Source organism: Vitis riparia, chromosome 16 (genome assembly GCF_004353265.1).
Source record: "Vitis riparia cultivar Riparia Gloire de Montpellier isolate 1030 chromosome 16, EGFV_Vit.rip_1.0, whole genome shotgun sequence".
NCBI lineage: Eukaryota > Viridiplantae > Streptophyta > Magnoliopsida > Vitales > Vitaceae > Vitis > Vitis riparia.
The window spans coordinates 15,338,399-15,350,980 of record NC_048446.1 but is presented as its reverse complement, the minus strand read 5'-3'; the positions used below and the strand labels follow the sequence as shown (position 1 = coordinate 15,350,980).

Genomic DNA, 12,582 nt, shown 5'->3' with positions numbered 1-12,582 from the left:
AAAAGGTGCTTCAAAAAAAAAATATTTTTAAAAATATTTAAAATTATAGAAAATATGATAAAAATATTTTAAGCTTCCAAATAGATTTTTGTTTTATCATGCACTTTTTAGAGTCAAGAAGATTAAGGTCTGATGGGTACATTTTCAGTATCTTAAAATTTTATGATTAAATTTGAATAATTGAATAAAGAGATAAAGAAAGACAAACAAATTAGATTTGTAAAAGGAATTGTTTTCAAGAAAGATTTCTAGGATATGTTTGGAAGCGGTTCTTAAATATGGTTTGAAAATCATAAAAACGTCAAATAAGTATTTTCTGGAAATATTTTTATGTAATTTTAATTTATTTTCTTAGGATAAAAAAATAAAGCATTAGAGATAGAATCCACTTTTTAAAAAAATATAAAAAACTTAGATCAATAACATTTCAAATTTTTAAAAATAATTTCTTTCTATTAAATTATTTTGAAAGCACTTCCCAATGAGGGAAAATTTTCATGTTACCTTGTCTCCTTGGCGGACAAAGAGTGATGTTAGCATTTATCAAGAAGAGAAGAGAGCCGTTAAAGTCAAGGGACCATACCCTAGTCCTACCCCATATGTTGCAACTTTAGGGCACTCTGCTTTTTCTTAGGTACGTATTTACTGCATGGCAGGGGTTCAACAGCCACATGAAACGTTAATATCAACATTCAAAGCCACAGCAATGGTCTTTGTTCCTTCTTAAATACACCAAAATGGCCTTTAAGGTCACCATCTTCTTTTGGTTGGGAGGTTGGGACTTCAATTGGGTGCTTTTTGTAGATGCAACTTACAATTTTCCATCTTCCTTTCCTAATTATCTATTGCCTAAATTAATCTTGCTCATAACAATTCTCAAATTATTTTTATTCTTATTTGTGCATAGTATTAGTGGTGCAACTTGAGCGGGACGACTCATCCCAACCTAAATTCAACCCGACATTTAAATAGATTCGAGTAATTATTTTCAATACTTGGATTAGATTTGAGTTAAGGTTTTATTTTTTTTATTTTTTATTTTTTTACCTGAACTCAATTTAAATTGGTTTTAAACCAAGGTTTATAAAAGTCAAATCTAATTCAAATTTAATTTAATATTTTTATAATATTTATAATATAAATTATTCCCATATAATAATTGATTTTTTTTTAAAAAAAATCAAATTATAATTATATCATTTTATCTTGAATTTTTTTTTCTTATTTACTATTTAAATTTTGGTATAAATATGTAAAAAAAAAAAAAAAATTGATGGATTATGAATCATGCAACCCGAGTTTAATACAACGAACTTGAATTTAACCTGAATTTGAAAAATTAGAGAAAATAATTTTTTTATTGTACTGAAGGACTATTGACAGGTTTGCATAAATATTTCTCAGCTGCCTTTTTAATTGCAGGTTGACACACCTAATAATGCATTAAATCATGTAGAAATACAGCCATATAGGATTAATTATAATGTACGAAAGCTCTGAACGATCTTTTATGGTGAATTTATTTTAAAAAGGCATGTCATAAAACTTTATATAGTATAATTTAAATTAAATTATATCCAAATTAAATCAATAAATTAATTTATCAAATACCCTCAAGTCGTATTTACTCCTTACATTGATCTACTAAACTTATTTTTAATTTTATTTATAATATTAAGTTATTTTATTAGATATATTTAAGAGTTTAAATAATTAAATTATTAAATAATATTAAATTAATAAATTAATTTATCAAGAAATAAAATAAGGTGTTATTATATAACTTTATAAATATTATTGAATTATTTTCGAGTTTGGAAAGAAATGATAATTTATTAGAGTAAATTTGAAACATTGAAATAGAGAATGAGAATAAAAAATCTATTTCATTATCGGTCATACTGTATTTGAATTATTTATTAAAATAATAATAATAATAATAATAAATTTATTCACATTAAAATTAAAAAAAGAAAAAGAAAAAGAGCTTTTATTAAGATTTTGACTCCTTTATTTTGTAATAATATTAATGCTTATTTTTATTTTTATTTTTTATTTTCATAAATTAAAAGAAGATTTTTATGAGGATGAAAAAAAAATTAAAAATAGAAGTAAAAAATAAAATTTGAGTGGTAGAGGAATACGTACATTTTGTTCAACTTTAGCATGGTGCAAGAAAATTCCATTTGTATAATTTTGACAAGAACATGCAATTAATTAGCTTAGAAAGGTAAGCATGAAATGTTTTTGGGTTCTTGATGGGATGTTAGTCGCAATCATTTGAATTTAATCATTCCCATTGATTATTTGATTTAATTAAAATGGAAAAGCATCTATAATTCAAGTGTAAAATCAAGATAAATATTATAAAACTTAATGGTTATTACTTATTCACTTAAATTATTTTAAGGATTTAAAACTTATTATGTAATTATTACTTTAAGTATTAAAGTTGTTTTATAAAATTAATTTTAAATTATTAAATTAATATATTTATCCTTATAGATTATAATTATGGTAAAAAAAAGTTAAGTAACAGTAGATATTGTAAAGTAGTGTGGAGATGTAATTAGAGCAAATAAGGGTAAAATGGTAAAATGAAAATATAGACTTAAGAATAACTTAATTACGTTTTTTTTTACTTTAAACCATGTAATTAAATTATTTAACCAAGCATATTTAATCTACTTAATAACTTAAATTAAGTTGATTTATCAAACACATATGAAATAATTACTTGTCCTATCAAATGTAAACATGAAAACTTGATCACTCTCTTTATAAATTATTTTAGAAATACTCAAATCAATATCATTTTATGTGTTCGGATAATTTTTTAGAATAAGAATTTATTGATATGAAAATCAAAATTTAATTTTATTACAATTTCCCTTATTTCTATTTCTTATACTAGTAATTCCAAAAGCTTTATTGAATAACTTGAATTTGAATTTGATGAAGTTCGAAATTCTCCTTATAAGATCCAAAGAAATTGTAATAAAAAAAAATTGTCAACTAAATAAAATATATTAAAAAAAACCCATTTACAAGTAGAAAAGAAAAATTATGATTTATAAAATATTTTCAACGTACATTGAAAGAAAATGAAAGAAAAATAACCCTTCCTTCCCTTAATAAATATATCCAATGCTTTCCAATGACAAAAAAAAAAGGGAAAAAAAAAATGAAATATCAGGTTGGTTAAGCTCAATGTACTAAGGTCCATAGGGTTGGGCCTGGTTGAAAGTCGACGTTGTCTTGCTTTGTCCGGCCCAACCCGATCGATCCAAAGCCAGCCCAGGCCCAGAACAAAAACAATAGCAAGTAGAAGCATTTGTCAGTGATTCTTTGTTTGTATTTTCTGTCACTATCCAGTCCTATTCGTAAACATTCTAGGCAATTGCAAGTCTGCCACACTCTGAGGGCCTGTTTGGTTTAAAGAATGGGCCTGTTTGGGAATACAATGCCATCATTATTAATTTCTAGAACTGGGAGCCAGAAATTATGTTTGGTAATTTCAAATTTTCAAGAGTTGAAATTGTTTTTCACAATTTTGTTTTTTTTTGAGAACTTGTATATTTTTTAGCAGATATTTTAATTATTTTTAAGTTACTTCTACTTATTTTTTTTTAAAAATAGTTGTATAAATATAAAAAAACGATTGTAAAACTGTTTTTAAAAATATTTTTAAATACACCTTAATTATTTTTATTATTGTATTTTGAAATGCTAAAAATTAAGAGGTAATTGTTTTATTATCATTCACAAGTTTAATTTCACATAAATATTAAACTTTGCTCAATTTCCTAAAAAAAAATTATTATGCAACTAAAGATAAAAAAAATAAAAATAAAATTGATATGGATAGGTTTTTCAATGTCTCATAGACACCCATTTCAGCAATGTATACAATTATTTATTCAATATTTTAAAAATAACATCTCTCTCTCTCTCTCTCTCTCTCTCTCTCTCTCTCTCTCTCTCTCTCTCTCTCTCTCTTGTCTTTTTGACAATTATTTAATGAAAATATTTTGATTATATTTTAAGTAATAAAAAATTACTCAAAAAGTTTATATTTGAACACATCTCTTTAAATATAGTTAGATTAAATTTAAAATATAATGATGTTTTAAAATAATTAATGAGCATGACTAACCAAAGAGAATACCAATTATTTAATAGTACAGAGAGTTGCTCACTCAAGTAAACTCTTTTCTTTATAAAATATTAAAAAAAATTATGTTTTAAATATTATTATTATTAATTAATTTATTATAAAAAATACATAAAGACAAATTTAATAATTTATTTTATATCAAAAAAATATTAATATTACATAAACAAATGAGAATCACCAATTTAATTACAACTTGTATTTTTTTTAACTCTTTCAAAGTTCCATTAAGTATTAATATTATGAAAACAAATGGGAAAATACAAATAATTATTTATTATCAAAGACATATGAATACACCAAATGAGAGATCAAATATTAGCATTATGTAATACATAAATGAGAGATTACGGAGAATAATATTTATTATAAAAAAATATAAATATAATAAGATAGTAAACATTAGTATTATATAAACAAATGAGAGCAAAAACTTTAAAATAGAATCTATCGTTTTTAACCCTTCAATATCCATAAAAAAATATTGAAAGATGTATAAATATACCTTTTTTTATTATTAATTTATTAATACAAAATGTAGTTTTTTTTTATTAATTTATTAATATAGAAAATTACTAATTTAATGGAAACTTTTCTGTTTAATATTTTATTATATATATTAAATAACTACAATGATAAGATCTTCTCTAACCTTGCTAGGTATCGACAACTTGATCCACCAAGATCTTTGTTATTCTTAAATATGCTTAATGTGTGATAACTTTGAATAAGAAAAGCCAACGAGAAAATTATCATGGCTACTACTCTAGATATTGTCTTTAAGATTCAGTGTATGAATACTATTAATATTAGCCTAAAGCAATTTCATAATTTAAATTTCTAACCTAAAATTATGATAAGATTGGTTATGGAATATAAATTAAATTTATTTCGAAAAATCATATAAATAATTTATTTTAAATTCTATTGATTTAATACTCAGGATTCCACAATCTAGTTTCAGTCATAGGATTAGAAAGAATAAGTCTTTCTTTTTTCTTTTTTTTTTTCTTTTTTAAGAGTGATCTTAAGGCTTTTAGGGTCCATAGTTGGTCATCGTCAACTTAGTTCTATAACTTGAAATTGTATTTGAAATCTAATTTTTTATTCATTTTAGATCCTTAATTACCATCAAATCAATGAATCAATTTAGGGTTGAAAAACAATGTGTGAAGCCTTACTCCTTTTTTATTTGGTTTTAGTGAACGTAATAGTAGAATAAACTTAGTTAATTAATGACCAAAGGATACCAAAAGAATGGCCAGTACCTTCACAAACTTTCATCCTACATTCACCTAATCCAAACTATATAGAGTTTTTCTTCTTCTCATTCTTTTACCTAAACCTTGGTTACGCTCATTTTATGTCTTTATTTATCCTTATTCCCCATTAGTCCTTAACCAAAACTGCCATGTTTCACCCATTAAGAACAACACTTCAGTTTTCAAACTAGACAGTAGCTATGAAGGAAGAACTTGTTGCTTATCAACAAAAAAAAAAAAAAAGACATGAAACTCTTGTCTCATGTATATCATTGGGTTCGGGTGATTTATCATACCAAATATCAAGAGGATGGAAGTATTGACAGGTTCAAAGCATAACTTATTGCTAAGGTTTCAGTTAAATTCCAAGCCTTAACTTTGGTGAGACCTTCGGTTTAATTGCTAAAGCCACCACTATTTGAGTAATAATCTTTCTTGAGGTCCACTTTTAGTGGCATTTAAGGTGATTGGATGTTAAGAGCCAACACATTCCTCCATGCCCTTCTTCATGAGTGTTTCTACATGGAACAACCTCCTAAATTTGCGCATCCAAATCTTTCAAATCACGCTTGCCTTCTTCACAAACCCCCCTATGGCTTAAAATAAGCATCATGTGGTTGGTTTGGTAGATTCTCTCTGTGTTTAAATTTAATTGGTTTTATATGGGCTAAAGCTAATTCTTCTTTATTTATGTATAATCATGGTACTAACATCATTCTCTTGCTTGTCTATGTAGATGATATTATTGTCATTAGTATTGCTATTTCCTCATTCTCTCATCTAATCCATTGACTCAATAAAGAACTTGCCATGAACAATTACAACCAACTTCGTTACTTTCAAAGTCTTGAAGCAGAATACTTTTCTTGTGGTCTCCCTTGTTAAACCAAATATGTAAGAGGTCTCTTGTAAAGCCCACATGCTTGAGGTCTCCAAAATAAACACACCCATTGCCTAAAAACTAAATTTTCTTTTGAATGAAAATGAACCATTGACCACAATCAATGACACCTCACATCTATTGACTCAACCAAACTTGATGGATAGCCATTGGAGAAGACCTACCAATTAGAAACAAATTGGAGTGTTATGCTCTATTACGGTTTCATACTATTAATGTTTTCCTATTGATTTTCCATTAATCAAGTAATGATTTCTGATCTTAATTAAAAAAGGGAAAAAAAAAGATCAAATTCTTTCTTCTCTAAATTATCTTTGTTTTAAGTGAATGAAACATAAAAATTTAGGGAACATGTGATATCTTATATCAGATAAGGGAAGAAGTTCCTCATATGTATATATATATATATAGTAAACTTTTGTTAACTATGTAAACATGTTGTAAAGTCATGAGGGTTTATTAGGCGTAAAACGGACAATATATTCATGAAAGAGAGTGAACCATTACGAGTTGTATTAGAGCTCATCCTTGACTCTGTCCAGGACTCTATTTGTTTGTCTTAGTGATTGGAGCCAAAATATATATGCACTCCAATGACACATATATGATGCAATTTATACAATATAAAAAAGCTCAAATAATTTAACTTAACTCAAATTGATGCTAAGACCTGAGTTATGAAACTAACTTCTATTTTAAGCCTAATTCCAAGTTTAAGGTATGATAAGAATGTTAAATGCAAAAATCATTCTCAACAAATGAAGTAGAAGGTGTTAAATATGCATAAGCGAGATATTCCGAACTAGTGACCATGAAAAGTCTAAGAAAGGTCTAAATGAGAGAGTCATGGGCATGAAATACTATCAATAAATGTTATAAAGTGAGATAGATGACAAGAAATTATGAGGAAGGGGTTTGGAAGCAAATGCAATCAAACTTAAAATAGAATTTGGTACTTAAACTTGGGAGTAACACATCTTGACTTTGATGTTATTTTTAAAATATTTTTCATAATATTTTTAGGGTAAGCCACATATGGTTTTGAAGCTCAAAAAGTCAAGAGTCCAATATTTCAAATGATGTGAAAATTGGAACTAAAATGATGAAGTTATGGTCATTTGAAGACAACACCGCAGAGTTGAAGGACCATTTCAAAATGATTTCAAAATTCAACTTATAATTTCAAAATCCATTTTGAAATGACCCCAATTTCAAAATTACAAACTATCACTTTGATGTTTCACCTCCTCCACCGTGGGAATTGCATCTTTGACACTTCATCCACCATAAGTGGCCTCACATGATTAGAAATTATGATTTTATTATTATTTTTAGTCATTTTTAGGTAATTATTTATAAGATAAGTGACTAAATGGAACATATCATGTGTTGGGTTTTTGATAGAAACCATAAAAACTCAATTTTTAGGTTTTCTAGAGAGTTCTTGATTTTTTTTTTTTTTTTTAAGGAATTAGAGATGACTTGACGATTTTTGTGAGGGGGAGAAAAGGACCTTGAAAATTTTTCTTAGTTTGTTTTCTTTTTCTTTTTATTATTAAATAAACTATTGTTTTTAATTTCTTTGAAATCAAGAATGGTAATTTCTTATTCTTCTATGGTCTATATATATATATACGAGAACATGACCATAAGAGGCTAAAAAGCCATCTTGGGGTGAAACATGAAAGCCTAGGGCTAGATTCAAAGGGAAACAATGGGTGAAATTTGATTAATGATGAAATGAATGAAAGGTTACGATACTAGTGTTGAGATCAAAATACCTTCTAAAGTTAGTTTGATTTAAGAGATGGTACAATCGCACATTCCTTGATACTAGGGATTCTTGGTAATTCTTAACCCCTAGTTATCAAAGGTTTTGCCATTCTTAGTAAGATGTCTCATTGTAAAAGCCCACATTCTTGATGTCTCCAAAATAAATGTTCCCATTGCTTAAAGACTAAATTTTCTTTTGAATGAGAATGAATCATTGGCTACAATCAATGACAACTCATACTTATTTTACTCAACCAAAACTCTTGGAGAGCAATGGGAGAATATCTACTTGCTAGAAACAAATTAGAGTGTTATGCTTCATCATAGTTTCAAATTATAATATCTACATAGGAGGGAATAGATTGTTATAAATGATACTAGGGATGATCCTTGACTTAAGTTTAGAATTTTGTCTATTTGGTTTTGAAAGGGAGTTTTAATGTTTGAATGGCTTCATAATCTTATAGGACACTATAAAGATGTTGTGTTTACATCAAGAGAGGTGAACACGGTCCCTTATCGGATAGGAAGAAGTTCTTAGTATGATATATATTATAGTGCCCAAAGCTTTTTTATTTCCCAATAGCCCTCATAGTTTTACAACACATCTACATACCAATGTATAGATATTATATTTATCTCTCATGTAGACACAATGTCTTCGTTATGTTCCATAGGATTACAGATCCACTCAAATAGATAAATACCCCTTGCATGGCTAAACAAACAAAATCTCACACCAAGGTTAAGGATCGATTCCAATATCATTCGTATTAATTATTCCCTCTTATGTAGATATTATTTACTGTGAGTCTAATGGGTTCTTACGACTTTATAATACATTTACATAGTTAAGATGAGTCTTTTACATATATAATACTAGAAACTTCTTCCCTTAACTGATGTGAGATATCACATAACATGAAATGTATTCCTAAATTTTCACAAAACAAACATCACGTAAAATGATCACTTAACAAGGTTGATGTATTTTTTCTCTTCATAGAAGAGTGAATTGTATTAATAATGCACTTATTTTTCTTTTTATTGAAAAGGGTCTTTTATGTATCTATTGGTATGTATTTGAATTATTTGTATCATCTTATTTTGTTCTTAGTAAAACATTGATGCCAATTTATTTCCTTATATACTATCTTATTTTATTTTTAGTGAATCATTAATGCGAATTTACTATCACCTCCTATGTCATTTAAGTCTTAATCATTGAAGTAAGCATATGATAATTCAAATTTGCTCAACCACAACATTTTACAATGCTTCAATGAGTTATAATATATACGTTCCTAATATTCCCTTGAATTAATTATTTGATCTTATATATGCTCATCTTTAAGTTCTATCTTGATTGTTGCATACCCTATAGTGACCTCATGTCATTTAAGTCTTACTTTGTTTTTGTTTTTTTACCATGCCTCTTGCTGTTTTATTCCTTTTAATTATTCAGAGAAATTGATATAGATTAAAAATCAATTTAAGTCATTAAATTGATTTATCAAGTTTTATTTTTTATTTTTTATACTTTGCCTCTTGTTGTCCTACTCCTTTTAAGAGCATAGAGTTGGTGATTGAAAATCCAATGGAAAATGGTCAAAGGAGAGAATATCTGCCTTTGGAATTAACATATATTAATTAATTCTTGAGTTGCGACCTACCATGTCCTTTTCTTAGGCTGAAATCGGACAAGATTTATAAGACATCGAGTGGAGGAAAAATATATTATGTCTATTGTATTAAAAATGCTTTGTCTTTCTTTCAAATAATTTAGGACTCTAAGAATCTGTTTGATAGTGATTCTAAGAAGTATTTTTAACATTTTTAATATTTAAAATTTTTTATCATTCAAGTGATAAAAAGATAGAAATATTTCCTAAAATCACTATCAAACATACTTTAAATGCTAATGTCCCCAAAAAAAACATTTGCCCATCTATTGCTATCCATGGCCCAACAGATGAATCCATGTACGAAGGAACCTAGCAAATCCTATTGCTGGTTACTTTAATTCAAATTGCATTGATTTACCAAAATGGCATGAATATTCAGTCACTAGAACACAAAGAGTATGACTACTTAAAGACATCCTTAATTCTCTCATAAATATTAAAAAAGACACTTATTTATACCTAGTGAATAACATCCAACGTTTTTTCCTCTTTTGACTAAAAACATATAACCCACCATTTGCAAAACATAAAAAGTAACATGTGATATGATCATGATCATTACTACATCAGATCAATTGTCTTGATGGACGGCTAAGATTGGATACTTATCTATACAATCGGCCCATGGGCCCTTAGTGGACTCCCCAACCATGGACCTAATGCACTCCCAGACCACAGTACCGCACTTGGGCCCACTTCCCATGCCAAGCTGCCACACCTTGTCACCCTTCTTCACTCTCTCCTTAGCCTCCATGTAAGCTAATTCATACCACAATGAAGACGAAGATTGGTTTCCAAACCTCTGCAACGTCATCAGAGCAGCCTCCATCTCTCCCTCGCCGAGCTTCAACCCTTTTCCTATCTCTTTTATCACTGATCTCCCTGAAGTTGGCAGAACAAAATGCTGTATCACTGTCCTAAATTCCGGCACGTAAACTTCTGCAGATTTGTGAATGAATCTCTTCCGGAATATGGATACTCCATGCCTGAATTTTTCCAAGAATGGCAACATGGACGAGCCAAGAATAGTTATATTTGACCGAAGAGTTTCTCCGGCTGCTTGCAATATGTCGCGGCTGAGTGTAAACCCGGTGATTCCATTTGAGTCCTCTTCGCGAATCGCTGAGCGATAAGCCTTGTCGTCAAATGCTCTCTGTATTCTCAGCGTGTGAAGAAGCCTATACTTGGATGTTTTTTTCGCTTCTTCTTTATTTGTAAGCAAGATTGCTGCACTGCCCATTCGAAAGAGACAATTGAGGAGCAACTTTGGCCTCTCGTTACCAGGGTACCAACCAGTCGATAAGATCTCTGTGCTAAGAACAACGGCGTAAGTATTTTTGTGAACTTTCAATAGATTTTGAGCCAAATGGACGCCAAGGATTCCAGCACTGCACCCCATACCAGAAAGATTAAAGCTTTTAATATCATTTCTCATGGAGTATTTGTTGATGATAATGGAGGAGAGGGAAGGAGATGGGCAAAAACCACTACAGTTTATGATAAGTATATCAATATCTCGAGGAGATAGTTTAGTCTTGGACAGAAGGTCTTCCATTACAGGGAACAGTACCATGTGGACTTCCTTGATGGATTCTTGGAGATCGGTCATGGGTGGAATGTAATGTAAAGCTGGAGGGAGATAGGTCTGTTCACCTAGTCCTGAAGAAGCGAGGATTTTGGCCATGAAATCTAGGCTTTCTCTGTCAAAGGATCCGATCATGGAGGTATGTTCAAGGAAAGATGAGAAGGGAGCTCTGCAAAAGTTTGGTGGTTTGAGACATGAGAAGTCTACAAGGTAGACATGGGGCTTTGAGAGGAGAGGCTTCAAAATGAAGACCAGAAAGAAACAAGTGAGGGAAAGGAGGTGGAAGATGGGGTTCCATCCATGTAGAAGGGAAAGAACTTGAATGGAGGTCACAAGAAGAAGAACAGAAAACCTTACAAGTTCCCAAAGGGTTGAGTGCAGAAGCTTTGAGAAGAGACCGGAATGGAAGGTGGTCGTGGTGGTGATAGCCTTGGGAAGAGGGTCATGACTGAGCTTTGAAAGAGTCTCCATGACAGAGAAAAAGGGGAACAGAGAGGTGAAGGTGGTGTGGGACAGTGGGAGAAGGTTTCTGAGGTATCTATGGATGATGGGGGACTAAATACTCTGCATGACACCTTGATATTCGGAGAGAAATTAATGGAGGGTGTAAATGAGTCTCTGCATGGTGTCTGGAAAACTGCAGTGTGGTTTGCAGTTGGCAGGTGGGCAACTCAATGTCAAGTAGTAACTGCTGAGAAAAGTTACGTTGTAGAAGCAGCATGGGCATCACTAGTATCCACATACATATGATTCCTGTGCTGGCAGGGGATATACACTACTCCTACCATCTAGAAGGTTTTTAATTTATTTATATTTCCAACTTTAACTTATAAATAATGTCTTATCATTAACATTTATGAAAGAAACATCTTGGATGTGTTTATTCATCTGCTAACTATTACTGCTATCTTAATATAAGTCCTGAAGAATGGACTGGTAATAATACTTCAACCAACTTCAAGTTTTTCTCTATCTGCTTCTCCGTAAAATAACACATTAACAAGATATTCAAGAATTTTTGTATCAAGATGGATTGAAAATGTCCATGTTTTTGGTATAAAATTTTAATTATTTTTGTACAGCATGGTTTTGGGTGGTGCATTAATAATTACATGGCCCTGAAATTATTGTCGTAGTGTGAATGTATTGGGGTTGCTTCTCTGCTCCGTCGTTGATGCAGAGATACCTTAGTTATTAAGTAA

General features: G+C 29.6%; 1 protein-coding gene across 1 annotated transcript; it reads right to left on the bottom strand.

Moving 5' to 3' along the window:
• Nucleotides 1-10,194: 10,194 nt before the first annotated feature.
• LOC117933108 (3-ketoacyl-CoA synthase 5-like) lies at nucleotides 10,195-11,893 on the bottom strand. Its single transcript, XM_034854495.1, has one exon. It carries the CDS (start codon nucleotides 11,849-11,851, stop codon nucleotides 10,367-10,369), a length of 1,485 nt encoding a protein of 494 aa, XP_034710386.1. The 5' UTR covers nucleotides 11,852-11,893; the 3' UTR covers nucleotides 10,195-10,366.
• Nucleotides 11,894-12,582: the final 689 nt, after the last annotated feature.

Bases quoted from the DNA above. Each gene is read 5' to 3' on its own strand.
- LOC117933108 (XM_034854495.1), bottom strand. From the start codon at position 11,851: ATGGAGACTCTTTCAAAGCTCAGTCATGACCCTCTTCCCAAGGCTATC.